This window comes from Monodon monoceros, unplaced genomic scaffold (genome assembly GCF_005190385.1).
Source record: "Monodon monoceros isolate NGI ecotype Baffin Bay Population unplaced genomic scaffold, NGI_Narwhal_1 Super_Scaffold_8, whole genome shotgun sequence".
Classification (NCBI taxonomy): Eukaryota; Metazoa; Chordata; class Mammalia; order Artiodactyla; family Monodontidae; genus Monodon; species Monodon monoceros.
The window spans coordinates 3,387,172-3,407,062 of NW_021703785.1; the positions used below are offsets into that span (position 1 = coordinate 3,387,172).

Sequence of the window (19,891 nt, forward strand, 5' to 3'; positions counted from 1 at the left end):
CCCTGCACAAAACACATCCTCAATGCATGTTTTGAATACATGAATGAAGCCCGCCCTTCTCATGTAACGATTTTTCCAAACCTCTTTGAAAACTTGAGGCAAGTAGCAAACAGCAACACAAATATTGTTACTCATTGAATCATTTTGCCTGAAGTTAACCTCCGATTTTTTTAATCCTGAAAAGGACTTTGTGTCTTGGGGGCGATGTCATAGAATGATTTTATTGTCTGAAAAATGCAACCTTTTCCCTAAAATCATTACAGAGGGTTCCTTAAGATGGGTTCGACCCCTGCAGCAATGGAAACGCTCCCTGATTAGCAGCTGGACCACATCGCTGGGTTTCCTAATGATCACCAGATTAAAAAGACATTTTTATAATCCCTCATCACCACACAGAAGCCCAGTGCCTCTGCCCCGTGTCGCTGTCCCAGCCTCTGGAGATTAGACATGATTTCCAGCCTGGGCAAGTGAACTACATCAGTGAAATGAACGCCAGCCATTAGAGTTTTACTGTCTCGTTTGACACGTATGCAATTCAACCAAATATCTGGTTGTGCTAAGTTTCATGTGCTGGGTAGGGGATGGACAGAAGGCACTGGAAAGCACAAAGGAGTCCCTTAAATGGAGCAAACATAGATTACATATTTTTCTCAAGGACTGAAGTAGTTATTCTTTCAGTCTTTTAAAACTTTTTAAATTTTATATTGGAGTAGAGTTGATTTACAATGCTGTGTTAGTTTCAGGTGTACAGCAAAGTGATTCTTTTTTTTCAGATTCTTTTCCCTTGTAGGTTATTACAAGATACTGTGTAGAATTCCTGTGCTATACAGCAGGTCCTTGTTGGTTATATATTTTATATATAGTGGTGTGTATCTGTTAATCCCAACCTCCTAATTTATCGCCCCCCCTTCCCCTTTGGTAACCATGAGTTTGTTTTCTCTGTCTGTGAGTCTGTTTCTGTTTTGTAAATAAGTTCATGTCATATTTTAGATTCCACGTATAAGTGATATCACATGGTATTTGATCTTTCTCTTTCTGACTTACTTCACCTAGTATGATAATCTCTAGGTCCATGAAGTAGTTATTCTTTTCTTTTGCGGTACGCGGGCCTCTCACCGTTGCGGCCTCTCCCGCTGCGGAGCACAGGCTCCGGACGCGCAGGCTCAGCGGCCATGGCTCACGGGCCCAGCCGCTCCGCGGCATGTGGGATCTTCCCGGACCGGGGCACGAACCCGTGTCCCCTGCATCGGCAGGCAGACTCACAACCACTGCGCCACCAGGGAAGCCCTGAAGTAGTTATTCTTAACACAAGTTTCTATTAAAAATCCAGGAGGGGCTCCATTACAAGCTATATACAAAGGTGGTTAAATACCAAGAGACAAAATAAAGTCAATATAATTCTCATGAAAATTAAAAACAACTATACTCGTCTGCACTAGAGAATCTGCTGCTGGGCATTGGTTATTTACTTGAAAAAAGACATGTGAACTGCTAAGGGTATGGTGGGCGTTCGGCTGCTTTAAATGGATGTAAATGGATGCCCTCCATCCTGCTTCTAAAACCAGCCTGGCCCCTGTCCGGCTGGTGATCTCACCTGAGAACTGGAATTAAGCAAACATAACTCCGACAAACAGACGTGACTTCAGGAAGTAACTTAAGGGCTGCGAGCTTTGGTTCCCTTTTCAGTAACGTGGAAATGCCTGAATAGGGGTAGTTTTCACCCACTGCTTTGCTCAAGTCTTCTGTCTCTTACTTACTCCTTCCTGGATCTTTCCACGTCAAAGGAGAATAGTAAAACTAAGATCGAAAACATGCCTATTTGCTTGGGAATTACCCTGTTGTACCTACAGTGCACATATGCCAGTTCTTCCATTCTTTAAAATGGACATTTTGGCCAGGGGAGGTGGGAGGAAGAGTATGTTTGATCATGAGCCAGAGTTCTGGGTGTGAAGAAGCTCTTTTGTAGGTTTTGCAGGGCTTTGGTAATACACAAATTCTCAGGTATGCTACCGTGAGTGTTCCACTGTAAATGTGTGTCACCTGGGCTCCAGTTCATGTCTGCCATGCTTTGGTCCCTGCATATTTTAGGACCGAGTCACCTGTGTGGGGAGGAAAGCGAACTAGATTGTCGTTGATTTGGCTTTTTACAATTAACATGTATTAGTGAATGTAAAATTGCAATTGCCCGGTATATTGTCAGTGTACAATGTCTAAGTATGAACATTTTTGGTTTCAAGGAGAAACCAGAAAAAGAAAGAAGTGAAAACCAGCATAGAAAAAGGTCTGAGAAGCTTCACACACAGCGGGTGTGAGGTGATGGCTGCTGACTCATGGGATAGGGCAGTGGGTAAAATGACATTGAATATAGCTGGCTCTCAGGTGGTGAGGAATTTTCTAGGCTAATCTGAGAATTAATCATAAAAATGATTCAAGTCAGCCTAAAGAACCTAAACACTCTTAGGTAATTAAGAAACATCTTTTTCTCTTCCAATCCTCTTAAGGACAGAGAGAACATGGCAGCAGTCCAGCTCATCTTTAGGGAAACTTTCCATGTACCCTGTCACTTCTAAGAGTTTCTTCACAAAAGGAAGAAAACCCCGGGATATTGTATTCTGTGGCAATAATGAGATGCGGAGAGCCAGGAAGGTCTTTATTAACTTGCTTTGGGAGAGCTGCTGAGTGGCTTAGAGGATAAAGCACTGGGTTTCTCTTTGGAGCCCCCAGTGGGCATTTAATTCAAAATCTAGTCTAGAGACCCCCAACACACAATGGCTGCTTGCTTTAACGGGTTGATGGCATGAAAAATATTTACTGGTTAGGAAAGATAATCCACTTCTGAAAAGACTGCCCTCTCTTCCAGAATTCCAGGTACAAAAGAGTCTCCTCCCACTGACTGTGCCTTAGAGAACAGCCGAGCTGGGATGGCTTCTCTGCCTCTTCCGGCTCATCTCAAACATGATGAACTATTTGTGCAAGATACCTATCTCTGGTCTGAAGGCATGCTGGCAGCTGTAGACTCACAGCCAAGACATTAAGCTAATTTCCCAGGATAATTCACACTATTCAAAGGGTAACTTTTTGATCAGGTTGATCTAAATATTTAATTGTCACAACTCTCTGGTTGGTTTGGCTCCTGGGTTTCAAGGAAGAATGAAGTGGAAGTACCTGCCTAGTGGAAGTACCAAGCTCAGGAGACCTCTGAGTTTAAGATTCTCCCAACAAACATTTATTGAGGGGCTCTGAGTACGGGCCTGACACTATTTTTTTTTTCAGCCATGTTTCTAATTTTGCCATTATCTATATTTCTGTCTCTATAGCCACGTAACTTAGGAAATAAAAAGTTGCCATAGAGACACAGATGAGGAGGGCTTTTTTGGGTGTGCCTTTCTCCCGCCCCAATCATGCTGGCTGTTGAGAACCACTTCTGATCATCTGTGCAGCCCTTAGCGTGGCCCTGGGACAGGGTGAGAGGTCACTACAGCTTTACCTTTTGGCTGGTCCTGAGCAGGCATCTGAGACGCTCCACTCCCAGGACGGACACTCACATCCCACAGAGTCAGATACTTCCTTAAGGAAAGATGCTGGGTGAGCGCTTTGCAAGTGAAAACAACTGCTGTGAGTGACTGCTCACCTGTCATTAGGAACTGTTCCCAAGCAAAGCCTCACAGAGGCTGAGTCAAAGGGAGACAGAAAGCGAGCCAGCAATCCTTTTGAATGTGAGGAGTTATTCCAGCCCCACCTGTGTGCTGTGGGTCCCTGACACTAGGGAGGGCAGTTTGCGGGACCAGAGAGTAGAAAGGGTTTTATCAGGAAGGTGAGGGCAAGGCGAAGGGGCACTCAAGGAACACGCCCTCAGTTCAAAACCAACACTTCTGTGTCCCTTAGGAACATTTCCAACAGTTTTATGTGGCCTTTTGCTTTTGTGTTTTTACAAAAAGAAAAGTTTTATGCGTCCTCCTCCCATATCTTTTCCTGGTAAGGAGTTTATCTTTAACTTCAGAAGGGAATTACTTTCTGAGACAGGGACTGGGTATCATTTTTACACTTTAATTGTTTTTTGGAGACTAAGAATGCCACAGTAGAAAGGACCCAGGGTCTGGGAGAACAGAGACGTGTTTGATTCCTGACTCTGCGACTGATCAGTTTCTGCGATTATGGGAAAATCACTTCATCCCTCAGTCTACGGCTGCTCATTGGTGGATGGAGAGGCTGACACCTGCACCTCTGGCTTCACAGACAGGACCCGAGGAGAAGAGGCACGTCTGCATGCTTGGCCGACAGGAGAGAGCCACTTATAAGCATTAGCTATTAACACTATTAACAGAATACCACGACCAATGTTCCAGAGCATTTCTGAGTAGTTCCCATTCTCTGAGGTCACAGGCACATACCCAGAATTGCTACTATCGGTTTGGTTCTCTTTCTTCCTTTGGCTCTTAATTTGTAGGGGAGATCCTAAGGGTTAATGCTGAATTCTCGCGGGACAGGAGAGGAACGTTGGAGATGCTTCCAGGCCTTGTCGTGGAGCTTCCAGGTGGGAAGCTCATCCTGCCCTGCTTCCGTGCACCCTCTGTTTTCTCTCTCTCTCCTTCAAGGCTCACGGCCAGATGCTAAAAGGACCAGGTACCCTGAACTCACGTTCAGAGGCAGGGCTCACCACACATGGCTTCCTCTGGCTGCCATACCGGCTCCCCTCTGCACCCGGGAAACTAACTCCACACCCCATCATTGTCCCCATCACCCTTCCTGCCCACGTGCCAGCCCTGGCGTGAGGCTCTCCTCGGCTGCAGCCGTCACGCACTCCCCCTGGGCTGCCGTGCCCTGCTCACCGACACTTTGTGATGAAATCTGTGCAACCTCTCGCTAAACGAGGCACAAACAAACCCCTGGGGTTCACGGGCCACTTGGGGGTTCAGTCACAGACCCACTCATGGTTTATAGCCTCCACGTAAAGCCTCTCACTGAAATGGGGTGGACCCCCCTGCCACCTGCACTGCCTGGACAGGGCAGGGCGCACGGATTTCTTTCTCTCTACTTTGGATTCCCTGTGGCAAGCCCCGTGCTCACATTAAGTGAATGCTTTTTGGATGACTACAAGGGAATTAGCTCTACAAGTTAATACAAGTCCTGTTTATGGGTCCCTGGTTGCACCATTTCCCTGTGTGAATTCTTGGGCATTTAGAGAGAGAAGGTGCCCTAAACTGGGAGAAAAATGTCACCACATTCACAACCAATATTAGGCATTTTTTCAACTGTCCAATTTAACATAGAAGACAAGGAGCTTTGTGCTCTTAACATAGGTATGTTTGGCTACTGATCAAAGCTCATTTCCAAGCGGAGATAGACAAAGTATTATTTCTATTGGACATCTGGGGAATTAGAAACACTGCAATGTCCGGTTGCCAGTCCCAAACACAGATACTCTCCTTTACTGCAGCAGGGCCAGGAACTGGGTGAAAACGTCCTTTTCTCACAGAGAGATCTACTCTCCTTCTGTGCAAGCTCAGGTTCACCGGTACGGTAGGGGGAGCCATTTCTATAGCTCATCCTCGCCTGATAGATGATAAATGGACAGCTTGCTTCTCTGGGGATGTGAAGCTCGTCTTCCCGGAGGACTTACTCATTTGGAAAACGAGGGAAACTTAGGGTTGATTTAAAATGGTTCCAGAAGGCCGCGGAATTCCTTCCTTTCACAGGAGGGAGACCTTTATGAGAGGCAGGAGTGCGCTCAACTACACATCAGTAAACTATGTGCTTGCTCTCCACGCCCTTTATAATTTTCATGAAGCCTCAGGCCACCACCGCTCACAAATAAATCACCATGGAGAGAAAGCAAAGCGGCTGGGGAGTGAGAAAGATTAACAGCTCGGCACGGATAAACTGCTAGTAGAGGCTGCATGGAGGCAAGAAGCCTCCGGGATGTCAAGCCCTGCATCCCATGATGGGATCTAGACATCTGCACGAGGAGGACCAATTTCGTATGCCGCAATTTCATTACAACGCATCACAGATTAAATGAAGATGGTGTCGAAACTTCTGTCTCAAACACCAGGAGCAGAGAATGACAATTTACCAACACTGTCCTTGAGCAGGTCAGAGGTTTCTGCCTGTAATTCTGTGATAGCTCACTGATTTTAAAGCACCTTCTTGTTGCTGAACAACGCATAAGTAATTGTACTTAATTTGGCAGTGAGGCATCAAAACCTCACACAATGTTGATTTAAGATGCAACCATATGTCTTCTGGGACCTTGATCTTTCATACTTAGTTCTGTTTGGATGCGATATTTAGAAATCCACACTTGTTGTCGTAGCAGAAAAGTTGTCTGCACAGCTGCCCACGTCTGGAGCTGTGCTCAAAGAACCTGTGGAAGATCTCGCAGGCCGGTGTTGTTTTGGTGGAAAGCTAACTCCTGAGAATTATTTTGGTTATATCATGAAAAACGAGTCTCCAGCATCCAGAGGTGGCTTCTGTCCTGAGCAACAATCTCACATTCACGAGGCTCAAAAGGATTGACTGGTCTGTACTAATTAAAGTGACTTAAGAATAAACCTTTTATTTCTTCTAAAGGACTTTTCTAATAAAAGGTTTATAAATATTTATTAGTAAATTGATTTGACATTGGGACATACTTCCAAATAATCCATTGATGGTGGAGAAAACTGGAGATGAACTAAGATTGGCCACAGAGAGAGTTCATTCATCTATTCTCTACTTTTGTATGTTTGAAATTTTCCATAAAGCCGACTTTAAAAATAATTCTTTTGAAAATAAATGGCCCTATGGAATCAAGTATCATGCTGTAAAAAATTCATTTAAATAATATTTTGATTTAGAAACTCAAAATGCTCTTACTTGGAGTGTTTATGCAATGAAATGAAATATTTGAAATTAAGAGTAATTGTCATTTGGCTTCAGTGGTTCGTATGTGTAAAAATGCCACAAGGGCCAGGTTTAACAAATATACTTATATGTAAAACTGCTTTTTCTTTTTTAGGTAGGTTTTCATCAAATGTATTTAATGAACACCTATTATATGCGAAGAAATATTGTCTCTCTATATTTTTGGTTGTCAATATAATTTTTAACTACCTATTTATATCATATAAACTAAGGGTGCACAGTATCAGAAAGTAACAAAGTAATGTTTTTTCACAGAATATTCTGCAAATCAGACTCCTCCACATTCTTCTCCAGATTTCTGAGGTGTGCTGCGTTGTTGTCAAAGCCCTATCATCTGATCTTTTTCAACGGGTACAGAATAACATGCTCACTTTACTTCATGCTCTAGATAAACAACCAGCTGCCACGGAGCCATCTGGAACGATGGCGCACCCTCGTGGCCCCAAGAAGCCAATGGCTCTGCCCCTGCATTTGAATTAGGTCTCATAATTTTTGAAACTAGGCAACTATAAATAATTAGCATAATAATATTAATCATATTATGGCATCAGATGAAAAACACCTTGTGAATGAATGGGATAACCAGAAAGTCACAGACAATTAAACATTTAGTCATTCTTCATTTTAAGGGCCCAGTGGGTATGCCACAATTGTTTACATCCGTGATCTGTAAAGTACATGTTTGGAATTTTTGACTTTATGAAACCGTTTTCTTCGTCCAAACTGTAGGACTCTTAGTTGTTACACCTCAGGTGAGCAAATATGAATTTTTAAAGGCTTATCCTCTGTTATTTTATTTATTTATTTTTTTCCTCTGCAGTCCTGGGCAGGTAGCCAAGACAAATGCCCCTGGAGCCAGAATCACTGCATTCAAGTCAGACTGTTTCTCTCAAAGGAGGAAGACTTTGAGAAAGTTTAATCTCTGTGCCTTAGTTTTCCCATCTGTAGAATGGGGATGCTAACAGCAGATACATTTTAGTCTTGTGAGAACTAAACAGGTTATTAAAACAATGCCTGGAGCATAGTAAGCACTGCAGCTACTTGCTGCTGATACTACCCCTCCCAGACTGCAGTCACATCTGTTACCTGCACAATCATATTTTGTCTATACCTGCATCCCGGACTCTTAGAATTTCTGTGACCTGTGTACCTCAAATTGAATATCCAAGAGTCTATAGAAAATGAACTATTTTGAGGGACATGATATTTATGAAATCCCACTGGATATTAAGTCTATGGAGTAGTGACGTTGTAGAATTAAACACCAAAGGACCTCCTTTTCTATACGCAACTCACCATCCTTTATATTTTAACTGGAAATACCTTTAGCAGGGTAATAAGGAGCAGTTTAATCTCTTCAAGGTCACTTTCTAAGGAAGCGAGGGGAATATTTGGAACCCTTCTGCAAATCTGCAGTGCAGTTTCCCCATATCACAACGGTCCAAGAAATGAGCTGTAATTAATTCAGGTGCATTGAGGCGGAATTAGCCGCCCACTGGATTATTTGGTAAGGAAGCTATTTCAGGTGAAGAGAAGAATATGTTGAAATATAAAAAGGGTAAAGAAGAAGATTTAAAATCTTAAAGGGGAGAAGTCCCAGGACTCCAGTAAGTCACGAATACCAGCCATGCGATTCATTCAGAAGACAATGGATTACTGGCTTCAGGATCACATGGTGTAAACCCTAATAATCATATAAGCAGCTCCAGTGATTAGCTCCAGCATCAAGACTATTTTTTCTTCCAAGTCTTCTCTTTAAGCCCCATTTGACATCCTAAAAGAATAGCCTGTACGATCCCAGAAGGACACGTCCTGCATGCTGGTCAACGTGTTTCCTACACCATGGACCATCGGGAATCACACCGGTCTGAGCTGCGCAGTTGGACTCCTGTCATCTGGTGCGAGGGGACGAGCCATCTCCTACTGCAGCTTCCTGTTATTACAGCCGCTGTGCTGGGGCAGAAGCTGCCAATTCATATATTTATGAGAAAGTCGTAAGTGGCTCAAGACAATCTTTTCAAAACAAAGAGTGTTTTGTAAAAGCCCACAGTAGAAAAATAGATATTTTATAATTTCAGAGTTGCACTAACAATGTTGTACTTGAGGTTTTGATACATGTTCCCAAATACCAGTTAATGTTACCAAGGGTAAATATTAGCACATCCACGCACCCTACCTGGAGGCCTCACTGGAATCCTCCCCTCAAGTCCTAGACTTAGGGATTTCCAAATGATGATGCCCGTCTACAAATTCATTAATTTCACTTCCTTGAATACAGCCGAGAAGAATTCATCCAATTCCCATCTATAGTAAAATTTGGTTTTAATAAGCTTTTAGTTCCGAAAGCAAATAGTAATCTGTTCATTTAAGGCTTTTCTCCTAGAGTCCATTTTGTTCCTTGGAATGAAACATATGACTTGTGAAATTCAAGCCATCTCCTACTTACAAGGACAATTCCATTTATTAATGGTCTGTAATTAAGAAGAAATTGTTAGCTAAAAAAACAATTAGCTTATCTGACTGAAGAATAAATGGGGGGGGGGGGCTTCCCTGGTGGCGCAGTGGTTGAGAGTCCGCCTGCCGATGCAGGGGACATGGGTTCGTGCCCCGGTCCGGGAAGATCCCACATGCCGCGGAGCGGCTGGTCCCGTGAGCCATGGCCGCTGAGCCTGCACGTCCGGAGCCTGTGCTCCGCAACGGGAGAGGCCACAACAGTGAGAGGCCCGCGTACCGCAAAAAAAAAAAAAAGAATAAATGGGGGCTAGGTTATTCACTCATTTGCTAAGTGTTCTTAGTCTTGACCTACTTTTCACTCATTGATAATGTTTTCTAGATTTTCTAGAGATTTTGGACCTAATCAAATGATGAAAGCCAATATATTTATGTATTTTCTTTAGGTGAAAGAGCAGGTTAACGCGTACATAAAACGTCACATCATGAGCTTTTATTTCCAGTCCTGCCACCTGACCTTAAGGAAGGTGTTTAACCTCCTGACCTTGAAGCTTCCCATCTCTGCAAAGTGAGAAGCCTAGTAGTTGCCATCTACATTCGGGTTAATGGCGTCACGGTCGAGGGACCTGCTACAATTTCCTTAAAGGGAAGATCCTTTGTACTCACGTAATTCCCCTCCCAAATACAGAACACTGGAAAATATTTTGGTTCTGTATAAAAAGATGTTTTTTGGAAGATGACTACATTCTCTGTGATTATTAAGAGAATCTGTGCCCAAATGGCACCTCTGGCTCAAAGGAACCTCGTCTGAATGAATTAGCCCGTGGTGAGCTACTTACAAGAGATTAGCAACAAATTCTTAATGACGGCTTTTTGTGTTTTCGGTTTTTTTTTTTTTTTTTTGCTTCGCTAGCTACCTTCTGCTTTTATATGGACACAAAATAAATACTTTTTAATACAGGCAACAGCCTCTGGCTGCCACAGCTTAGCCCTGAGCTCACTTGACTGTCTGTCAACAGCTAACTAGTCATGAGACAGAGCTGCTCAATGAGAAGATGCAGATATAACAGAACTGAGTTAAAATTTTCCTTGGGTGGCAAAGGAACAGCACAAAAATCATTCATTCAGAACAACATAGCTTAAGTGGTACTGAGTGAGTGTAAGAGAGTAACTGAACAGGTAACCGTCCCAGATGCCGGGAGTGGAAGTGAGATGGACAGCACGTTGGAGGACACTCGGGTTAGCCGTGAGCTGTAAACCAATGGGGCATCTTGGCATAATGTGACACAAGTGCCCCTTCCATGTTGCAAGTGAATATTATCAGGAAACGGAAATCAGCGGCTCAAGCCGAGTCCTGTTCTAATACTTCTCAAGTCACAAGGGTGTATTAAACCCAGTTTCAGCGCTGTGGGCTGTTGCATCGTGAACTTTTACCTACGAGACGGAAAGATTCATTCTCACCTACCTGGCCATACTGGTTGCATAAGATGTTTGTTTTTAAGTTGGTACCTGCTCTGAACGACCCCGCAATGACCTCAAGCGTTCCTTAAACCGTATCTACGGCACATCGGCACACATCCGCGTCTGCAGCTACGCCTCTACCTCCGTGTGCGAAATTCACCTTCAGCTTCGCGGATCCTCCGGCCCGCCGCCGACCTCCGGAGCACGCTCCTTCCCGAGCTGAAGAGGCTGGCCAGCTCGTCCAGGGGGCTGCCCACAGGCCTGCAGTTCGGGGGGCTGTAGGCGGCCGGAGAGGGGGCGCCGGGGGCGGCCTTCCGGGGCTCGGCCCGGGCCGCCTTCCCGGGGGGGTGCGGGCTCCTGAGGCCGGGGCTGCAGGGCGCGCCCGCGGGGGCCGAGGTGGGCCTCGGGGGGCCCCGGGGCGGCTCCGCCGGCCTCCCCGCGCCGGGCTCGGACGCGGAGGTGAAGTGCGCGGGCGGCCGGGGGGCGGCGGCGGGCGTGGGGGGACGGGAGGCTCCGTGCGGCCCGGCGAACGCGGGCCGGTCGCCGTCGCCCTCTGGGGCTTTGGGGTGCTGCGGGGACGGGGGGCCGGCGCCCTCGGGCTGCACGGGGTACCTGAGGCTGGTCTCCAGGACCGGCAGCCTCTTCACCTCCAGGGGCGTCAAGGGCGACTCGTCGGACGCCGGGGAGCAGGTGACCGGCGTCGGGGGGAACACGAGGAGGGGGGGCCGGTGCGGCAGCAGGTCGGGGAAGGGCGCGGGGATGTCGCACGCGTCCCGGCAGGGCCCGCCGGCGTCGCCGTCCTCCGAGGGGAGGGGGCTGCGGCCGTCGCGCGGCGGAGGGGGCGAGGCGGACGCCGAGACGCCCGCCCCCAGGCCGCCGCCCTCGGGGGGCGCCCAGTACTTCATCTCCTCGTACACGGCCTCGGCCGGCTCGGGGCTGCCGGCGCGGCCCAGCATCTCGATGTACACGGGCTCGGGCTCCGGGGGCGCGGGCGGCGCGGGGATTCCCGGGGCGCGCTGCGGGCCGCTCGCCCTGCGCCGCGCACCGCCGGCCCCCGCCGCCCCCGGCCTGGCGCCCGAGATCTCCTCCGAGGAGCCGCTGAGCTTGGTGTGCGGGCTCCGCGTGGGCTTCCGAGGGGGCATCTTCTTCACGGCGCTGTAGTCGTCGCTGTGCGGCCGGGGTCGGCTGAGAACTGGGCGAGGGCGGAGAAGGGGCGGCAGTGTTAGCGGGGGACCCGGCCCGAGCCTCGCGCAGCGCGCGGAGCTGCCCCGGCGCCGCGACCGGCGAGGACACCCGGCCTCCACCCTCAGGGTCCAGTTCTCCCCCCCCCCCCCCCCCCCCCCCCCCCCCACCCTCCAGGCCCCCGCCCCCCCCCCCACCCCCCCGCGGGGTCTGGGTCCCTCCACCCTCCAGGGTCCAGGTCGCTCCCCGCTCCAGGGTCTGGTTCTCTTCAACCTCAGGTTCCCCATCTCCCCACCCTCCTGGGTCCGTGTCTCCCGGCACTTCACACGACTGCCAAGGGGAAAGCCAGTTTTGATCTCGGAGGGGGAGGACAACTCCCACCAGTCAAGGAAGAGGTAAGGTGGCCAGTAAGGAGGCCCAGGATTGCCAGCCGCCTGCAGCGGGAAGGGCCTGGGATGCAGCGGGGTGGGCACCTTCCATCTGCGCTGGCACCTGCTTATGCCTGGGTTCTGAGGGCCTGATACACGTGTGGACTAAGTACTGGCTGAACTGCTCCTCATGGCTTTTAGAGAAGAGAAAATAGGAGACTGGAGAGAACCAGCAAATTAGCGAGTTGGTGCCCTGTGGGTGTTTCCTGTAGGAAATACCTAAGCTGGATTATTTAAATGGTCTAAAAGGAACACGACAAAACACCATTGAAAACAACTACATGCATGGAAAGATTATTTTCCTAAAAAGAACGTTGTTAAAATGATGCCAAGGGCTTGTTTTACAGTTAATTAATATATCTGAATCCTAACACACTTAACAGGGAAATCAAGAGTGTTGTATTTCACTAAGAACTTCAGTGGCAACTTCGTAAGTTGAAAAGAAGGAAGATATTTAGAAAAACAAAAGAGCATAATATTAGCGAGAACTAATTTTTAAAGAGGCAGAAAAACTACTTAAATATGACTCAAAACATTTATTAAAGTTTAAGTTAAAAAATTCTAAAAGACTTATTTTTCTAATTTTTTTTACTGTAAATTATAGATTTTATTAAATATAATTTCTCTGGAGCCAAGATGTTAATTTTAGAAAATTACACACAGTTTTACTAAAATATCAAAACTTCTCAAATATCTTGAACTATTTTACCAATTTGGTGCTTTGCTAATCTGTAGGAATTCTTGATCTGAATAAGCACATCTAATTTTGCTGAGTTCCTGAGTTTTAGGGCAGCCAGGCTTTTCTCTCATTATGACTGCATATATGAGAGTATCCATCTCCACTTTCAGAGTGACAACTCCACTTTTAGGGTTAAAATTAAAGGCTTTGGAGTCAGATGGGCTTGGATTCAAACCCCAGCATGACCACCCTTTCATGCTATCATTCATTTAGTCGCGCATTTAACCAGTATTTATTCAGAGACACATTAGTGAATATACAGTAATTGTCCCCTTCCTTCCTCTGCCCTCCTGGGTAAAGTCAGACAATAAAAAAAGTAAATAAAACAAATGAGTTAATTCCATAGCATGTTAGAACATGATACATGCTATGAGGTGGGAAACTACAGGCCATAATAGTCACAGAATTGGGTCTGTGTGTGTGTGTGTGTGTGTGTGTGTGTGTGTGTGTGTGTTTGCGCGGTGGCACCGGTGCAAATTATAATTTTAAAAGAGGTCTTGGTCACATCTCTCTGGGCTTCAGTATAGTCATGCCTAAAATGGTGATATCACTAAATCATCTCAGAAGAATAAAATAATGTATGTAAAGTGCTTAGCTCAGATGCTGGCACTTCGCAAACATGAAACAAATGGGAGACATCCAGATGAGAATGGAAAAGAACAAAGTTAATTTTCTAACTCAATGGATATCTTTGAAGGCCAGTATTGTACAGGGTTCGCCAAAGCAGCCAACTTTTAAGAGTAGAAAATACCCCAAATGCACAATTCTGTAATTAATGAGCATTATCGCAAAGGCTTTCAATGTACTAAAACACAGCAACTCATAAGCCTCTCCTAGAAAGTTAATGAACCAAACAAAATTTTAACATTAGTATTATAGAGTTGTTCTGAAGATTTGAATAATTTAAAGGACTTGTGGCAGCTTGTATTTTACAAAACTGGCTTCAACAATATTTTTAGTCCTTCGTGCTCTTCTAGAGCCTTGAAGCTGGAAGGACCTCTGTGACCGCCCCATGAGTAGAACATGGCGAAAGCAAGGCCGCCTGCCTGCTGAGGCTGGGTCAGGGGCAGTGCAGCTTCTGCCTGGCTCTTCCTCTCTCGGGACACATCTCTTGGTGGCCCTGATCTCTATGTGAGAAGACTGCTTACTCTGAAGCACCCATGCTGTGGAGAACATGTGGAGAGGCCACACAGAGGTGAGAGAGATGCCAGAGGACCCCATCTGCTCCAGCCCTCAGCTGTCCAGGTTTCCCCAGCGCAGACACCAGAAATGTAATGAACTGAGCCTGTGGACCATCCCAGGCCCAGCCGCTGTCTGACCACAGCTGTGAGAGAGCTCGCATGAGAAGGGCTTAGCTGATACCCAACTAGTAGAATGGGGAGAGAGGGAGACAGAGAGAGAGAGAGAGAGAGAGACAGAGAGAGACAGAGAGAGGGGTGGGGGAGGGAGAGGGAGACAGAGAGAGAGAGAGAGAGGATGATAAAACCTTTGTCATTTTAAGCTACTAAATTTTGGAGAGGTTTGTTAGATAGCAAGACAACTAATACAGATATTGGTACTGGAAGTGGAGTGCTGCCATAAACCAAAAAACCCAAACTTTAAAAGCCTGGCAGTAGCCTTGGGAAATTGGAGGAGTTTGTTGTTTTTTAATATTTATTTATTCATTTACTTATTTTGGCTGTGCCGGGTCTTAGTTGAGGCAGGCGGGATCTTCGTCGTGGCATGTTTAGTTGTAGCAGGAGGACTTCATAGTTGCGGCATGTTGGGATCCAGTTCCCCGACCAGGGATCGAACCCGGGCTCCCTGCATTGGGAGCGTGGAGTCTTAGCCACTGGACCACCAGGGAAGGAGGAGAGGTCTTGAAGAGACTGTTAGCAGAAGCATGACGCCCAGGAAAGCTCCTGGTGACGTTTAAAGGAAAGTAAGAAATATGCTGGATGCCGAGGGAAACATAACCCTTTTTATACCTTTGTGGAAAGTTTAGCAACACTGTCACCTGCAGTACTGTGGAAACCAGACAACACACTTAAGGAACTGGATGATCTAGGTAGGGAGATCTTTAGACCAAGTGTAAAAGCAGCCTCCTGGATTCTTCTACTTTCCTGCAGGAAAATGAGGGTAAAGAGATAAGCTAAAGAAAGAACAAACTATTATCTATAAAGGAGCCTGGGCTTTCTGAGTTTGAAAATAAAATAGTTTCTCACTGGGCCATCAGGATAGTAAATAACTCCGAAGTTAAGAAATGACTTGTAAGCAGAGATTGAATCTGGGGCATTTTCAGGAAAACAGGATCTAAAGCTGAAGCCAAGGTCATGACTATGAACCCATTTATTAAGACCTCAGAAAGATTTCAGGTGGTGCTTCACTGGACCTTTTCAAAGAAACAAAACCACAGGACTTCTAAGGATATCAGGAGTATTGCCCCACAGAAATCTTGCAGAAAAGAAAAAGTCAAGAGGAGATTATCTCAAAGAGATCTGTGGATGTGGCTTTTGACTAAAGGGGTAGATTATAAATTGATTCACAGGAAACTCACAAAGCTTTTAAAGGAACTGTATCAGCTGCGTTGAAAGAGGTATGATCAATACAAATAAAAGAGGCTCTGGTGCTTCAAAATGTTATGAGCAGGAATCAGGCTGAGAAAACGACCAGCCCCAAACATGTCACCTCTTGTGGACGAGGAAATAATATCCAAAGGCAGCTTGTCTTCGATAGTTAGGGACAGTCCTGGAGGAGCTGCCCACCTAAGGAGCCTTACCTGAGCAGCCAGGATACCTGGACCTGATTTAGATGATGGGATTTGGGGCTTGGACCTGAGCCTGATGTGATGATGGGATAAGGCTCTGGGGAGCATGCGAGAGGGATGAGTGCATCTTGCATGTGGGAGGGATGTGAATTGTTTGATCCAGAGGATGGATTAAGGCAGCCTGTATTTTCCAAAAACTGGCCACAATAGTTTTCCCAGTCTTATCAAGAGTTAGAGTCTATTTCACCTTCCTCAACCTGGATGTGCCTTTGAGACTGTCTGGTGGCAGTGGTGGAAGTGATGCTGTGTGGCTTCCAAGGCTGCTCGTCAAAGGTAAGAGAGTGACCGCCCGGCATTCTCTTTCCTGGAGCAGGCACCGGGGACACATTGATTGTCCACGTAAGAAGTCCAGCTACCCTGAAGCTGCCAGGCTGTACAAACTGGGTGGAGAGACCACCTAGACACAGAGATGGCCAAGCAGTCCCAGTCTTTAGACATCTATGGGCACCAGGCATGCAAGTGACCAGCTTACAGGTGATTCTAGCCACCACATGCAGCTTCATGGAGGACCTCGAGGGACAGCCACTCAGATGAGCCCAGTTGACACCCAGAACCTGAGACAGTAATAAAATAATCGTATTTTATTTAAATATCCAAGTTTGGGAGGAGTTGGTAAGCAACAATAGATAGCTGATATGATATTCCCTCAAGGCTTGCTTTAGATGCAGAGAAAAGCTTTTTTGAATTAAACGATGATAAATAAAAGTAGCATGGGTTATCGGGAGGCAGTTGAGAGACTGGCCTCTGGAACCTGACTGCTTGGGTGTGTAGCATGGGACGGGATACATCACTGTTCCCCTGACTCAACATCCACATCTACAGAGGGGTCACAGTGACAGTCTCACCCCATCAGGTAGTTCTAAAGATTGAAGGTACTTAGCATAGCGCTTGTCACATGATAAACAATTGTAAGTGTCAGCTGTTACCATCAACATCATATTATTACTACAGAACCAGAAATTAGTCATGAGTCATAGAACAGGGTTCTGCAGGGCGTGGTCTGCAGTTCATCAATGTCAGATCACCTGGGGTGCTTTACTGAGGACGTAAAGAGCACAGTTCCCGTCCTTGTCTGTAACTACCAAATTAGAATATCTGGGCTGGGAACTGGAAAGCTTCATTCTTCATAAAGTGAAATTAGAATACCACAGTTAGAGAATTAAGAGTCTAATTTGGTTTTATGGTTATTCCTTTGCGTGTGTGTGTGTGTGTGTGTGTGTGTGTGTGTGTGTCCACACAAGTCCTTGCTAATTGTTCATTTGCAAATAAGGATTTAAGGGCTGTTAAGAGTGAATTTATATTAAGAGTTTTCTTAACAATTTTTTTAGTCCTTGAATTTATGGATAAAAGTGAGACGGGATCAGGGAGACGTTTCATGGTTACAGATCACCTTGAGGGCAAGTCTTAGTGTCCTAACAGTAACTTAAGGGATAAATCCCACATTCTCAAGCCCTCTCATTCTTTCTTAAACTTGACTCTTACCTGACTTACTGTGCAATGATCTAGGGACTTGTGTCATTTTTAGATTCTGTTAGGAGGTAAACATTTTCTTGTACAAAATAGTTTCCCTTTGAGTTTTTTGCTAAGGCACGTCGGTGACTTTGCCTCAAGACACAAGTTACTTGGCCCCATTCTCACTGAGAATAAGATGCCTACATGTTAAATCTATGAGAAGAAAGCAATGAGAATATCGTTCATCAAGAAAATACCTGTATCTGTGTGTGTTGTTATCCTCTGTTTTCCAACTCTTCCAGTGTGATTTTGCCCAGTTTCAGAGCAAACTGTGTGCCCTTCTCAGGACCTAAGACATGAAGGATGCCTAGATAAAGCCAGTTCCCTGGCTGGTGGGCCTGTTGCATACTTGAGTGAGGTCAGTATCGATTTGCAACCAGCTTACAAACTGGACAAGAAGGGCTTCTACTGAGCTGCGATAGATTACAACCTTGCTAGGTCATTTTTTTGAGGGAGGAGTCTGTTACCTTTGCTCTCGGCCCATCTTTCCCCACTGACTGCCCTCCACGTGTGTAAGGCCTCTTAAATGTCCTTCTTGACCCCTTCCACAGGTCCCCGTGAGGGTTAGCCCCTCCTGCTCTGTGCTCTTTGGTGCCCTTGCTGTTACTCTGCCTCTCTCATAATTTGTTTGCCCATTTTCCTAGCCCACTGGTCTCTAAGGCCCTGGGGGAGTGGAATACACTGAATTAACATGTGTTGAATGGACAAATGAGCCATAAGTTGTGAAACATAATTATGTTCTCCTGTTATGCCCCGTCACACATTCTCAGGGCAGCGTTCACGGAGGACCTAATTTTCATCAAATTTCAGGTAAGAGAAAAAAATATTATAAAGGGGATTCTGTTAAAAATAATGCTGACAAAGTCTGACAGATCTCAAGGGTACATGTTGAAACTTGCCAAATTGTGCTCATTTTGATTTACTGATAAGAAGCTAGTTCTGCTTTCACGAAAGCAGCACAAAGAAATATTTTTCTATTATATTGATTTATTTGTTCAATAAGTATTTACTGAGTGCTTACTGGGTGTCAAGTGCTATTCTAGAATAAATTTATAAACAAGACAATAAAAAAGGGAATGAAATGTAACGCTATTTCCAAATTAAGCCACACAGCTGAACCATTCTCGTACCTATACATACAAACTGTGTTTTGTTACAAAGGGAAGCTGTACGGCAATTCTAAGAAATACGGATTCCTCAGGTGTTATTTCTAAGGAGCGGGTGGCTGGAGTCTGAGGGAGGCTGGGTATGCATCTCACATCACCAGGCTTAAGTGGTGGCGCCTAGAGCTGCCCCCCAAAAACCTGTCCTGTGCTATTTCACCATCCAGGTGTCCCTGTGTTGGGGAGAAAGCCGTCACACTGGGTTTAGATACTCAGTTCTTCAGCAAAGCCCTCAGCTGGGAGCTTCCCTGCAAAGAAGAGAAGTCGTGGCTCTGTTCTTCCTTTCCTAGTCTCTGTTTGCAAAAAGCAACCCCAAACTTTTAAAAATCACACTTTCAAATAGTTGGCTCTCGCTTGTTAATAGTTTGCAAACAAGTGTTAAAATTTACTGACCCATAAAATTGTTTCCAGCTTCTCAGGCACAAAGGTAGAGAAGAAAAACGAGCCCTCTGGCCGGCCTCTCTTCACTATGACCGTATATACTGGATGAAAACCTCTAGGAAAGGCACGTGTTAATAAGAACAGGACTGGGCATAAAAGGTGTTGACTCGGAGCTTCCCTGGTGGCGCAGTGGTTGAGAGTCCGCCTGCCGATGCAGGGGACACGGGTTCGTGCCCCGGTCTGGGAGGATCCCACATGCCGCGGAGCGGCTGGGCCCGTGAGCCATGGCCGCTGAGCCTGCGCGTCCGGAGCCTGTGCTCCGCAAAGGGAGAGGCCACAGCAGTGAGACGCCCCGCAGAAAAAAAAAACCAAAAAACAGTTAAACTATTCCGTGTATTTATTTGTTTATTGTGTTTACCATCTGCCTTCCCCACTAGAATGCCAACCCCATGGGGGCAGATAACTTTGTTTTATTTATTGTGTACCTTCCTGGGCCTAGAATAGGACCTCATACTCATGGGTGATAAGTAAAATCTGTGAAGTTAGTAAATGTTCTGCAAAGAAGGACTTCCTCTGCTTTTCACAATTCTAAAAATTAAGCAATAATATCACATGAACTAATCTATGAGAGAATTAATTGAGAATAAACTGTGGTTTTGCATAAATACGTCTAGACCACCGATGCAGAGACATTTGTTGTCTAGTGCCCAAAGTTTCACTCACTGAATTTTGCTGAGTCATGATTCTCCTCTGCATGAATCGTTTCACTTTACTGTGTGGTGATAAAGCAGGCTTAATTTTTAATTAAGTTGTGATAACAGGGAAGCCAGATGAATCTTTTTAGCTTTTTAATTCACAAAAGTTT

At 45.8% G+C, this 19,891-nt stretch overlaps 1 protein-coding gene across 2 annotated transcripts in view; it reads right to left on the reverse strand.

Annotated features, from left to right (window-relative positions):
- MYO16 (myosin XVI) overlaps positions 1–19,891 on the reverse strand; it is a 531,143-nt gene that overhangs the window by 44,576 nt on the left and 466,676 nt on the right. For both annotated transcript variants that reach the window (XM_029210034.1, XM_029210033.1), the window contains exon 32: positions 10,976–12,007. In XM_029210034.1, coding sequence (XP_029065867.1) covers positions 10,976–12,007 — 1,032 coding nt within the window. The remainder of the gene's footprint in view (positions 1–10,975; positions 12,008–19,891) is intronic.